The sequence below is a fragment of the Dromaius novaehollandiae genome, chromosome 17 (assembly GCF_036370855.1).
Source record: "Dromaius novaehollandiae isolate bDroNov1 chromosome 17, bDroNov1.hap1, whole genome shotgun sequence".
Lineage (NCBI taxonomy): Eukaryota > Metazoa > Chordata > Aves > Casuariiformes > Dromaiidae > Dromaius > Dromaius novaehollandiae.
Genome location: NC_088114.1, coordinates 8,874,087 through 8,887,295, shown reverse-complemented (window position 1 = coordinate 8,887,295; position 13,209 = coordinate 8,874,087). Strand labels below are relative to the sequence as shown.

Sequence of the window (13,209 nt, the reverse complement as noted above, 5' to 3'; positions counted from 1 at the left end):
TTCTGTCCCATCCAAAATACATGTATTGAAGAAGTTCAACTAAAGGCTTGTTACTAGATTCATTACAAAAAAGAAAATTGTCAAAAACAAGCACAGATGGCACAAAACTGCTGCCACAAATATTGGGGAGATTCTTAAAGACTGGTATTTTCCTCTTGCATCAGATGAACTGTCACAGACTGGGACTTTTATAGGAAGCCTGTGTTTTCGGGAGCATGGAGAGCCCCAGAGAGCCGGCGGAGCGGCTCGGCCCGGCGCCCCCTCCTACCTGCTGCGGGCCAGGAAGAGCTCGGAGCAGCCGCGCCGCGTTGCAGGAGGCACGCGAGCACCTTGCGCCTCTTCTCCCCACCAACATCCGCCTCCACTCGCGAGCGCGGGTCACCTCGTCTCCACACGCGCGCCGTTCCCAGAGAGCACCCAGAAGAGGCTTCGCTTCCCAAAACAGCAGCACTCCGAAAGAAGCACTTAAAAAAGCGGCGGAGGAGAGGGCCCTGCGAGGGCCAGGCGGCGGCGGGAGAAGCGCGCCGCAGCTCCTCGGCGACTCACGGAGCCCCAGCGAGCGCCAGCAGTTTCAAAAGAGCTGCAATCTCTAAAACGTTATCGAGGCTTTATCGCACTCGAGCTCTTATCTAAACCAAACAATCACTAGAACAGCAGCTGATAAGGCATCCTGACAAGGTAATTTCAGCAATTAAAATCCACAGCTACAGCCACCATACGCTGAGAATATTTTAACACTCTTCCCAGGGTAACCTCTAATCCCTCTTCCCCTGCTCTTCACAGACCCGGGGCCGCGTTTTCTCCCCGGCGGCGGGTGCTTCCCGCGGCGCTGGCGCTGCAGGCAGCTGCCCTTTGAGCTCCCCCCGGTACCGCTGTGCGCAATCAACGGCATCGTCATTCCCCCTCTGAACGCAGGCGGCAGCTCTCCTGCCTCGCCAGGGGTCTGTCACCAGAAGCGGAGGCACCGCTCGTCACGAAGCGCGGGGTGGAAGGGGCGAGGGCAACCCCCGGCCTGCCCAGCCCGGAGCAACGGGGTGCAGCACGGGAGAAACCCGCCGGCTTTTCACCCAAGGACGTTTCCCCCACGTGTCGCAAGGCAGGATCTGCTCAGGAGCTTTCAGCTTCAACTCTCCTCTTTCAGTACCATCCACCTGCCAGAAAAGCCAAAAGAGTGTTTTCTTCTGCTAATGCACAGCAGCTTTTTGTGTTTGCTTGTCACCGACTTCGAACACCAGGCCAGGCTTTCATTTACGGCACATCTGAAAACACTTACTCATACTGAATGTAGCTGGCAGGGGACATCCAGAGAAAAGGAAGCTACCTCTCAACTGGACAGAAGCACCAGTTGATCCATAGCAATTTCCTCTGGACGCTGCCTTGACATGATTTCTAATTATTTCACTCCTATGCTGGAGCAGAAAAGAGGTATTAAGCTGCTGACACGCTCCTGGGTTTCCAAAGCTAAGCACAGCCTGCCCGTATCACACAACACGTATGCACACAGCACGTCGTAGAGCAGCTTCAGGACCGCTCTAGCCGATGGCTCTCGTGCAGCGAGCTCTGGGCACACCCAGCGCTTCCGGCGCGCTGGAAACCGCAATCACGCCCGCGCAGAATAGTCACGCCAGATCTCCGCTGGCCTAGAGGACACCATGCGAAGGAGCCGACCCGCTCCTGGCCCAAAGGAGTCTTCCAGTGACTCCATACAGGGTCCAACCTGTTACGTCACGACTGACTTAAGTCTTAGTTCTCTTCATGCGAAGAGAAAATAAACAGCGTAAACAACAGAAATTGCTCAATTCCCTCAGGTTGAACTTTCAAAATTAGGACAGAGAATTCGAGATTTCTTGGCATATGCACACAGGGAAAAAAAACAGCCAGACACTGCAAGAAACAAGCAATCACTTCACTGAGGAAGGAAAATTCTCTTAGACCCTATTGCAAAAACTTCCTTCAATCAAAATTTAATGAATCAAGAGACAAACCAGATGCGAAAAACCATTTTCCTCCATAAATCGCTGGGCGTCTGACATGCGAAATGCAAACTAATTTGTTTAAATTACAAGACTTAAATGTGGTTATAGAAATAATAGAATGTCTTCATATTTTAATCAGAAAGAATATATCTTGAATTTCAGAAAAAATTACTCAGCTCAACTAGGAACAGAACATTATAAATATAATCATCACACCCTTCACTAGCCCAAAGAGCAAATGAGTTATTTCCTCCCCATTGCAGTGCAAAGACTAATAGCTTTTTCATTCCTGAATCCCTCAGCCTGGGACAACAGTGAGGTTCTGGCACCAGGGAAATCCACCAGAAGCAAGAAGAATGAACATGAAAACTCAGTATTTTAAAAATTGAACCTGCTCTGCTTATCAAAAGAAGTTGTCTGTGATAACAGGCAGTTGGATCTAGTCTGTGGAACCTCCTCCTGCTCCTCACTTTCCTTATTTACGCGTAATCCCAAACTACATGCCCCCCACTTCTCGCACAAGGTGGGAACATACATCTTGCCCTGCTGTGAAGACTCCACTCTTACTGCCCAAACATGTTTGACACTTCCTATTGGGAGTCCTCCCTCATCATAAAGATTACAAGAAATAAGTACTGGAGGACTTTTTTGGCACTTTGACCAAAAAGTTAGACCACCAATAGAACAATAATCAACACAGAGTATATATCCTTCTGCAAAACAGCAATTACACAACCAAGCACCCCGTAAGTAGTGAAAGCATCGCATACGGTTTCACATATATGAATGACCTTATATTAATGAACCTACCACTAGCTTCTATAGACAGAGGTCAGCAAAGGGATTAGGCGCTATGCTGGGACTTGGATTATCAGAGTTAGATTTCATGTTCCTGTACAGATTTCCAGCAGGTCCATAGCTGAAACCACCACCCTGATTTTCTGTTTTTATTTCCTGTTTGCAAAATGGAAGGAGTAACTGATCCATTGGGCTTGGCAACATCGACATATTTGGGTATTGCTCTGGAGGAGGCTAAGACAAACATCCAGCTAGTATGAGTTTCTAATACAAATGAACAAAACTATCATCTAGTCCTTAAAAGGCATCCAGTTTGTCCCAAAATACATATCTCCTGTTCCTCCTCCACAGCTTTTTGGGGGTTATTAGGGCTTGATACTCTATCCAAATGGGTCGCTGTTGTACAACTACTGGCAAAGACTATGCATTTCTCTTGTGTCCTGAAGTAGATCTAGAGCCGTCTCCTTCTCAGGGAGAAATTAATGTTACAGTTCAACCCATTTCTTCAACCACTTGCGGATGCACAGCAAACTAGCCCTTTGAAAGCAGTTATGATACATCCATTCAGTATTTAAAGCACCCAATCGAACCTGCCATAAACTGTCACTCTAGGCATTTATGGCGGACAATAAACACATGCTTATCACAGAACAACTGCACCCTGGACGCTCAACCAATGGAGCAGCATTTCTTATCAAATCAACTGCTTATCAGTGAACCTAACAAAAATAAAGGTTACACCATATGGCCTCCTCCTCTTTACCTCTGCTCCATCAAGACGTATGACTTCAATTAAAGCTACATTGCTCAGACTTTGCAGACCTGCTTCCTCCTTGTCTGTCCTTGAAAGCAAAATCCTAGCTTGAGAGCAAGGCGTGTTGAAACAATCCCCCACAAAAACCTGCTGAACGCACAGATATGCCACCGAGCCAGCTCTGGCCCTCAGAGGCCCTCACGCGTGCCCACCTGCACAGATCGATAGGGCAGCCTGGCAGCGCGGGGCCACCGCCGGTCCCTCCGCATCTGCTCCCGCGCCGCTTCCCGCCTTTCGGGAACCAAACCAAGGTCAAGGGAACCACGACCCAGCACGGCAGGCTCTTTGCCTCAAGATTCGAACGATCCCGAGCGTTGCATTTAAAATCTATCAACAGAGACCATTTCTGCCGTTAGTGCCAGACAGTAACTTGATTAACCAAATTAAGAAGTGAAAACGAGAGTAACACACTAGAAAAGAGCTCAGATTCCCTTACTTCTTCCTGTTACCAAGAGATAGGAGTCATCTCAAAACATTAGCTTATGTGGCTTGTAACAACTTCCATCTTACTCGCGAACGAGGGCACTTCCGAAGCACACAGAAGCAAGTACTTCTGTCTGACCAGGGCGAGCAGTAAAGCTCCCACCAAAAGGCACGTTTCTTGCCTGCGTGTAAGCAGCTGTTCCTCCTCCCGAGGTCCCATTTCACAGGCTCTTGCTCTCTCACTGACAAACAAAAGCCCCTTCAAACAGAATAGGTTGGATCTGCCTAATCTCTGTAACTTAAATGAACTTCATTAACATTAATTTAATTGTCTTGAACATTGTGCCTACAAACAGGGTACCATTACTGAAACACACAGCCAGAACCAGTTGTTCCCTTCCTTCATCCATACCAGACAAAAATAAGAATAAGAAGCAGAAATAGAGCAACAAGACTAGAAGTCACTTGCCTGATAACATAAGAACGATGACTGGAGAAACCAGGAAGGGGATTCAAACCAGCTTCCAGGCCAAGGCTAGGGGTGTTGGATCACTGCCATACCTAACAGCTATGATTTATGTATTCAACAATTTCTCCTTTCACTGTTTGAAAAATAGCTAAATAACTTAGAGTCAATACCCTTCTTATATCAACTTAAGGATGCAAGTTTATAAGGCTTGCACTGGAGAACCACCACCAAGCAGCAGATCTGATGGATACCGAGATGCAGGTTTCTTGCGTGATTATTCACACTGTTTTCCAAAACCATTACTATTAGAGTAACTGTTTGTATTTATGTGCACACAAATAAATTCCTATATTAAGAGAGAATCAGAAGGAAAACTGCTAGGAAGAAAAGCGAGAAAAAGGAACAGCGCAGGAGCCGCGGGAGTGCCGAGCCAGGTGCCAAGCTGCTGGCGTGGGGCGAGCGGTCACCTCGGCTGGCCGTGGGCCCTCGCCTGCAGTGGACACGTGGGCAAAGGGCTCCTCGACTTGAGTAAGAGACCGTGCTCCTGCCTCTTCGCTTTTCATTCAGATCAAATTTTTCAGGTTACAAAGCAGCTGTTAGTACTACCGCAGGACTAGATGAATACTGACTTCTGAAAACGTCAATAAAAGCAGCCAAAACACTCTCTCACGACCCTACACCACGCAGCCCTCGTCAACCCCTACTCCTCGTCTCACCATGTGAAACAGCTCCTTTTAACCCAGCTCACTCAAGCAGATATTATAAATTAACCTCTAAAGTGCTCTGTTATTTCTTTCCTCTTTTTCTATGATTTAAGAATAAACATTTTCAGGTCTGTAATCCATTGCTGACAACACCTCATTTTGTTGAGGCAGATCATCTGGAACAAGAAATATTCATTTGCCTTTGCAGAGTGCAACTGATTTTAAATCAGTATTATCAAAATTGCTGCATCAGTACTTGCTAAGTTTTAAGAGGATAAACCTCACTTCTCTCTGTGCCATCACCAAACGTGACCAGCATAATATCTTTCTTACAAGTTGAAAAGACATTTTCCCTACTAGTCTGTTAGCCCCCAGGCAAGGAAGCATTCTCGTTCAGAGCTTCACCAAGCACAAGTGTAACTTGGCCACTCCTATTTACAATTTTTACAGCTCGACTACGTAGGGAAATGACTCCGTATTGAGGCAGGATGTGAATGTAAAGAGCAATATTCTTTTCAGACAAGAAGCCTTTCCCAGCTCAGTTTAATACACTGAATTAAGGTAAATGCTAACTTCCACATGTCGAGCTCTTCTCCAGACAGCTCCTACTTGTAAACAAGGCCTAAAAATTTGGGGGCTGCTGGAAATGCTGCACGTGATAGGAGCTCTGTCCTGCAGAGCAGCCTTTCATCCGGGCTGCTCTTTCCACTTTTTCATCCTCTGTCCACATGACTACAAACACTCGCTGTCTGGAAGAACTTTCCTATTGATCAGCTGTCATCATTTTTTATCAAAATCTTTAAAAATAGCTATTCATCCATTCTTACAGTAATATTGACAGCTTCTTTTTCTGTTGAGAAAAGCTATGAAAGCACTTTCAAACTTTTTTTTTAACCATCGGTATATAAATCTGTATTGTCTTCATGAAAATGGATTATCTGTGTTTGCTGTTGTTACCCTAGCCACGTCAAATTTAGTTCTATTGAAATGCACTTGTAACTCAGTGAACTCATAAACACAAACTCTCCATGATAAGCAAGCAATAAAAACCTGTCCTTTATTGCCACCAAGGTAATTCATACTTTAATATATCTGTTATTTCTGTACTAAGACTGTTTTACTGCAGCAAATCAAATTCCTTGTGAAGGAAATAAAAAAATGCTTGAAAAATGCCGAAGCAAACTCAGATTCTGCAACCGAGAGACTAGAGAAGAACAAATTTCAGAGAAACTGAGATTCATCAGGATATTACAGGAAAGTATACCTTGGAATAACATTTCTCATCTTGATGCTCTGATAATTTGAAGAAAGTCAGGAAGAACATTTCTATACTGCACTTCATCCAACACTATCTAAGCATTTTACAAACATTCAATAGTTCACAACCTTCCCAAAGACACAACTCACAGTTTCCAGAAAACAGAACAGCAGCAGGCAAAATGTTTAAGCGCTGCAAGTCACAACCCGTGGTCCTGTCTGACTCACAGTTTATAGCTATTGCAAAATGCTTCCCTTTCCACAGCCTGGAAGTCATTTACAAATTATTCTTCTGGTAGCTCACAAACATTTCAAAAAAAAAAAAAAATTGGGTATGGGATGAAAGACCACGAGCAATCCTGAGAATTTACCCAATTTGTGCAAAGATGTAGAAAGAAAGTTAACCATCTGCTGTGTGTTGAATCTGCCTAGACTCAGATCTCTTACTGCTATTCATGATCTCACGTTTCTGGAGCCTGCAATATTTTCATCAACACAAATTTTGTATTCAGAGTATCACACCACAGTCATCATCCTAACCCTCCCCCTTCAATGTTCTGTACCATACTGCATTTCTTGATCAATACTAATATGATTCACAAATTGGTAGATTTAGAAATACAGTTTGTATTTTACTCCTTCGGAAGACTCCGAGACCTTCACTACAGGGAAGCTAATTTTTTTTCCAAGAGGAGAATGTTAGCTAGCTCGATCCTAGTCACTAGTCAATGTGATATAACCGATATTTTAGTAATGCAGGTTTACTGCACCTTAATAAGAGGCTGGAATACAGATGAAGTAGCTCAACATGAGCTAGAGCTAACGCAACCCACAGCCCTTGCACGGGCGGCAGGTACCCCTGGGCTGGGGAGCGGTCTATGTGAAATGAGGTGCTCTCCAGTCCACAGCAGACAGATGTCCAATGTCCCCAAAGCTGCCACCACCATCGGTGCTGCCGGGCAGCTGCATTAGGGGGTCAAGCACAGAACAGCCCACCAAGAGCCTGCACGCAGGCAGGGAGGGACTGGGTCATTCATTACCATTATTGATTAGCGGTTGCAGCAGGGCAGTATAACAAAGGCTGTGATCAGGACAGAGGCTCGGGGATGCTATGCAAACTGGAAAAGAGAACGTCCTTCCCTGAAAGACCTAAACTTACAGTTTAAAGGTACAACAAAACAGCGATCATGCACAGTAAAGATAAGCGTCATTTTGGTAACTTCACTGGACTCGGGTTTTCTTGTTTCTAGTTGAACGTACAAAGAGAGGAGAAAAGGGCAGGCAGAATAATCACAGCTCAGCTGGTGTCTTGGCTTTCATTGACAGAGAAGAAATTAGGAAAGACTACAAAAGAAAATAAAGTGGCATCTGTTTAGATTTTAGCAGGAAGGCTTCTCTATGCATTCAAAAGATGTCAGAGAAAACACGAGACTGGTGTTCAGCAGCAGCTGGGACGCTTGCAAAGCAAAAGCAGGACTGATGTCGCAGTCAGTAACGTGGCCAGATGAGAAAGATGGACATAATTAATGTCACTAAAAATGAAGCAGCCTTTACCAGGTAAGCATTACAGTCCAGAATTTGATCGGCCTCAAACTACTCCCCGCTTTGGTGGATGAGTCTTTGGTGATCCTCATGCCTCTCCCCTTCAGATGGAGAATGACAGTGAGCTAGACTTGGGGTCTTAGCAATTAGAGGAGTTTACAGAGTATTTTCATTTTCATGATGCTTAGACAGTGCCTCCTCAGGAACACAAGGATTTAAAACAGAACTAAAAGAACTGGGATCCCTTTCTAGTACAGCACAGAGATGTTTAAAAAAAAAAAAAAACCTAAAACCACACTCACCAAAAAACAAAAAAGTTGGAAGTGGGGGGGGGGGGGGGGGGAGAAAAATTAGATTCATGGGGGGAGGAAGGGCAAAAAACCCAAAGCAATGCCACCTTTCCATCTCCCACCAAACCAAAATCAAGCAGACAAAACGTGATGGCTGCACGCACACAACAGAAACTTCAGAGGAAACCAGGACCAGAAGCATTTGCATGACATCTCCATCTTGAGCTACATGCAGACACAATTTACCAAGTGTTCTTTGTTGGTGGCGGTGGTGGGTTTTTTAAATGAACTTCCATGGAAAGCCCACCTTCCCCGAGCACACGCTGGTGAAGCTCCCACAACAGCAGCCTCCGCGCTTCTCCCGGCCCGGCCCAGGCAGCCCAGCAGCCACCCCCTGTTCTCCAACAGACACTGACAGAACTTCAGTTCTTTGGTACAATGGGAAGAAGCGACGTATCAAAGCCACAAAGATTACCCAAAAAAGAAAAAAGTAGGAACCAGAGAAGTGAAAGCTACAGTGCTGGACAGCTGTTGAGAGAGGTTAATTATTAACACTCAGAACTTACCATCCCCTAAATCTTTAAAAATGTTTAACTAGTAGAGCAAACCGCTGCAAGGAAAGGTTGAGTCCTCTTCCACTGGGCAGTGGAAGAAACCGTGGTAAGAAAAGACCCTTCAGCAGCAGAGAGCAGGGCAGCGTAGCAGGAATAAGTTATTCCTAGTTTCTAACTCCACCTGTCAGTTTTGAAGTCCTCCCTTCTGGTTTGTTCTCTTACAAATTTTGACCGGGAAAGTAGAAACCAATATCTTCATTCTTATTTATGAATTGAAAGACAGTATCGCCACTGGGGGGGTGGGGGCAGTTGACCTTTGACATTTTTGAAAGCTCAACAAATGATAACAAATAAGAAGCAAAACTGTATCATGCACCAATACGCTGTAAATCATTTTATGATACGGGAGGTTATTTAATTTAAAACTATAACTATTAAGAAGACTGATAAGAGATAAGGAAGGCAAAGACTCAGGGACTTTTCAGACTCCTATCTTATCGCCTCTGGTGGAATATTAACAAGCTTGATTCACAATATCCCAGTCACTTTGTGATCTTTCCACAGTTGAAAACGATTAGCAAACGTGAAGTATCCAGAACTTTGTTCGGTTGTGCCACTAAAACAATACAATCTTGTTTTTGATCGTGCATTCAGCTCCAGTAGCACCAGCACAGGGAAGATCTCTGTCCTGTAGTCTTGGTTCTGTTGCTGTCGATAAACTTGCTAGGTTTTGGGTTGATTTCACCTTGAAATGGAGACTGTGAATGCTTTCTGCTCCACTACAGTCGATGCGCTTTTTAGTCTAGTTGGCATAGATTAGTAAACTGCTTTTAATATATTGCTTCGACATCTCCCCCACCAATTATTGGACATTTTCCAGCAAGCACTGATTTATGTTACAAGTCTGCAAGAACAGTCATGTTAATACAGCTGACTGCATCTCTCTCATCACACAGATTACTCCATGATGGAGCTACTGGCATGCGCATTCACCTGTACCCAAAAGAAAATCACTCACCAGCTGGACTACCCACCCACAGTTAGATGTTTTTCTTATTTCTTTAGCTCACATCATTACTGATTCTAATTGAAAAGTCAGGAATTTTCATAGTTCGTGCCGTCTCAAAACTGAAAATTTTTAACCAGGCATGCTATTAAAATTGCAGGCAGTTTTGTCCACAAACAGTGGAAGACTATTGCTTAACTAAATCCTCGTGCCATAAACCTGCAATCACACACCTCAGCCTATGATTGTTTTAGCTCTTGTAAACTGTTGCCGTTGGATAAGAAGGATCCAAGTAGGACACAGGGGCTTTCTGGTTGGATTGCTTGATTGTTTTTATATAACTTACCTTCCTCTCCTCTAAACCCTCAATCCTGCAGGGATTCATTCAGATCAATAACCCCACCAACTTCAACAAGCTATTTCTGAGTATAAAGTGTAGGTGCGTGCTACAACCTCGGGGACATAATTTCCTATATTTTTTAAACAAATACAAGCCAACACAACTGCCAGAAGCGGGCACCCCTCTTCCCTCAGGTCACTATTACTTTTGCAGCTGAGCAAAAGGGACAGTGCACATCAGGAAACTGAGGTGGCTAACAAATAATATAATAAAATAAATAAGTAATATCCTGTTCACTATGACCCTAACAAGCACTTGTCCTGCCACAAGGGAGCTGCAGGGATTAGGAAGAAAGCCAGATGGAAATGGGCAGGAGGCCTTCTTTGCAGCAGTGCCAGCTCAGAGCTTATGTAAAACCATGCTCAAAGAGTTTATGCAATAAATGCTCCCCGTATAGCACTGAGGAGCAAACTCTTTCCGGAGGTGGCTATTAGACGGCTGGTTTTGGCCACCAAGGTGAGAATGTCGTTTTCTGCGATGGCAAAGGGTTGTATTAAAGGAAATTGCAAAGCAAATAAGCACTTGCACGTTCTCCGCTTCCTCTCTAGCACAAAGCGGTTTTCAGCCATTTTAAGTACTGACAACTATTTGGCTGATCCTCACTGGTACAGTCCAAAAGGAGGTGTTTCAACACATGCTTATGTTGCAAACAACATTCAAAAGCTTTTCCTCTTGTTGCAACATTGAACAAAAACAAACTTTGAAATCTCAGAAGCTGCAACAAAACAGATTTGTCATTCTTCAAGCCAGCTTTAATCCTCACACCACGGGAGCCTGCAAGCAGAGCCAGAGAGATTTTCCGCTTGGGACTGCATGAACTGTATTTCAGGCATCTGGGAAGCTCGTGGGCCAGTTCCTCCCCAGCCCGTGCCACCAGCAGCCTCTAACCGGCACTGGGAGATAGGTGAGGCTTGAAACACTGGATATTTCTCAAAGGAAAATAACACCCTGTTTTCCCCACTGGAGGGTGGATGAGGAAAAACAACCTGCACAGGCCTTTGAAGAAGCCTTTGTACGCCACAAGGAACAGGGAAGAGCACAAACATCTCCCACCCACGGCGCTCACCCTTAACCCCCACGTCCTGAGCAATTCTCTGAGTTATCTTAGCGCATTTTGCTTGGCGAAATTACACTGCTTCTTGTTGATGCAGCTGCAGTTCCATGGCTGGGAGGATGCACTGCCTTGGTAGACTGAGCATAAATATGGTATAAACACTTACGTTTAAATACAGCTGCAGAGCATGTAAAGAGCTGAGAATTTTGATCTCCTCAAACATTGCTCTTGTGCCCCCGTTGACTTGTTGCGACTTCTAACTCTGTGCAGTAACAGCAACGATAGCTGTTTCTCTCTCTGTTTGTATAAATATTAACTTGAACCCTCAAACCTGGTCAGATCTGAGCTATTACATAATTTTTTATTTGATGCACACATCTCCCTGAAGAGCATTTTCTCCTCCCAAAAACAGACAGCAATGCACTGTGTGTAGGGGGAAACGCAGAACGCCCACACACCTTCCATCAGCCACTTAACGTTTGCATCTGTTTCACAAAAAACAGCTCTCTGTAATAGGCTGCAGTGAGCTGTCGCCAGGCCCTCGGCTCTGAATCACCAGGAGCCTGGGGGCAGCAGCCCCGCCAAGCTGCCTCCCCTCCCAACACCCAACGCAGGCCGGGAGCCGACGGCTGCAAACAAGGGAGTACGACACCTTCTCCTGCTCAGAAAGCAAGGAGGGGAAAAAAAGAGCTGGAAGAGTCCCTAGGCTTTTCTCAAATGTAAAAAGACTCCAGCTTTAAAGATCTGAAAGATGGAAATCTCCCAGCGTTCAGCAGAAGCAGCCAGATGGTGTTTCTGCGCTTACGAAGGCCTAGAAGAGCCATCTGAGCTAGAGGGTGAAGCCAAACAAGCAGTTGTAATCACACAACTTACTAGCACCTGGCAGATAATAAATGCTACCACTTAATAAACGTACAGCATAAGCTCCACTTGGCTGCAGAGCCTCAGCTAAAGATAGCGGGACAGCTGCAAGTACCAGTGCACACCGGCAGGGCAGGGCAGGACATTTTCCTATTCTTTTTCCTATTATCTTTCGTGAGGAAACAATCTGGGGCCGAAAGTCCTCTAAGACCCACCAAAGGTAAGGATTTGGTCAAGAGCCTTCTGCTTGAGAAATGCAACCAGTTCAGGACAGGACATAAATATTTACCAAATGCCTGTACAATCCCCTAGCACAGTGGGTCCTGATTTCTTTTTTTTTTTAACCTACATAGTATAAATATTAACTAATATTGAAGCATGTTACAATGTCCTGCTTTTTCATCAGCTAGCTCAACCCTTGGCTGAACCAAGTGGAGAAATAAAAACGGAAGGGAAGAAGGGAAAAGCTGGGAACTGGCCCTTTACCAAACCCCGCCTTTCCACACCATTTGCCCTCTATTACCGCCTCCCCAGCAGCTTCTTCAGATGCCTCCCCCAGCTGCCCTGGTGTCCTCCAGGCTGGTTTCTCTGGTGCTCTCGCTTGAGTCACACAGACCCTTCTGCCGCCTTCTGTTTCTGCAGCCAGATGAAGCATGTGCTAGAGGTGGCAGAGCAAAACGAAGCCGCACACTGCACCGCGGTACCCAGAGGAACGGACACTGCCCTTGCACGGCCCTTCTAGGAGGCCAAAGTCATATTTCCACTCAGAAAACCCAGCATGAGACCCGAAGCCGTAGGCTGCCCTGCTACACCAGTGGGCCTCACCACTGACCCAGCAGCAGCTCTCTTCAGGGACTTCAGCTTCCTTCTCTCTGCTGAATTAATCACTGGTTTCTTAGTTAGCAGTGCCAACAGAGAAGGGAGCCAGCGAGCGCAGATGCTGGCACTCCGGGCGCTGGCCGGGCTCCCCGGCTCGCTCCGCACAGCCCCAGCGCAGCTGTCAGCCACGGCCATCACCGAGCCGGGAGAGGAACGGAGCCAGGCACCTACACAGACGCGGC

The 13,209-nt window shown here is 45.7% G+C and overlaps 1 protein-coding gene across 23 annotated transcripts in view; it reads right to left on the bottom strand.

Moving 5' to 3' along the window:
• FBRSL1 (fibrosin like 1) overlaps positions 1–13,209 on the bottom strand; it is a 553,713-nt gene that overhangs the window by 346,069 nt on the left and 194,435 nt on the right. Inside the window, exon 1 of one of the 23 annotated variants that reach the window (XM_064522091.1) lies at positions 269–370. The exons of the other annotated variants lie outside the window; for them this stretch is intronic. Coding sequence (XP_064378161.1) covers positions 269–355 — 87 coding nt within the window. The 5' untranslated portion in view covers positions 356–370. Of the gene's footprint in view, positions 1–268; positions 371–13,209 lie in introns of those variants that run through there. 23 annotated transcript variants of the gene reach the window in all.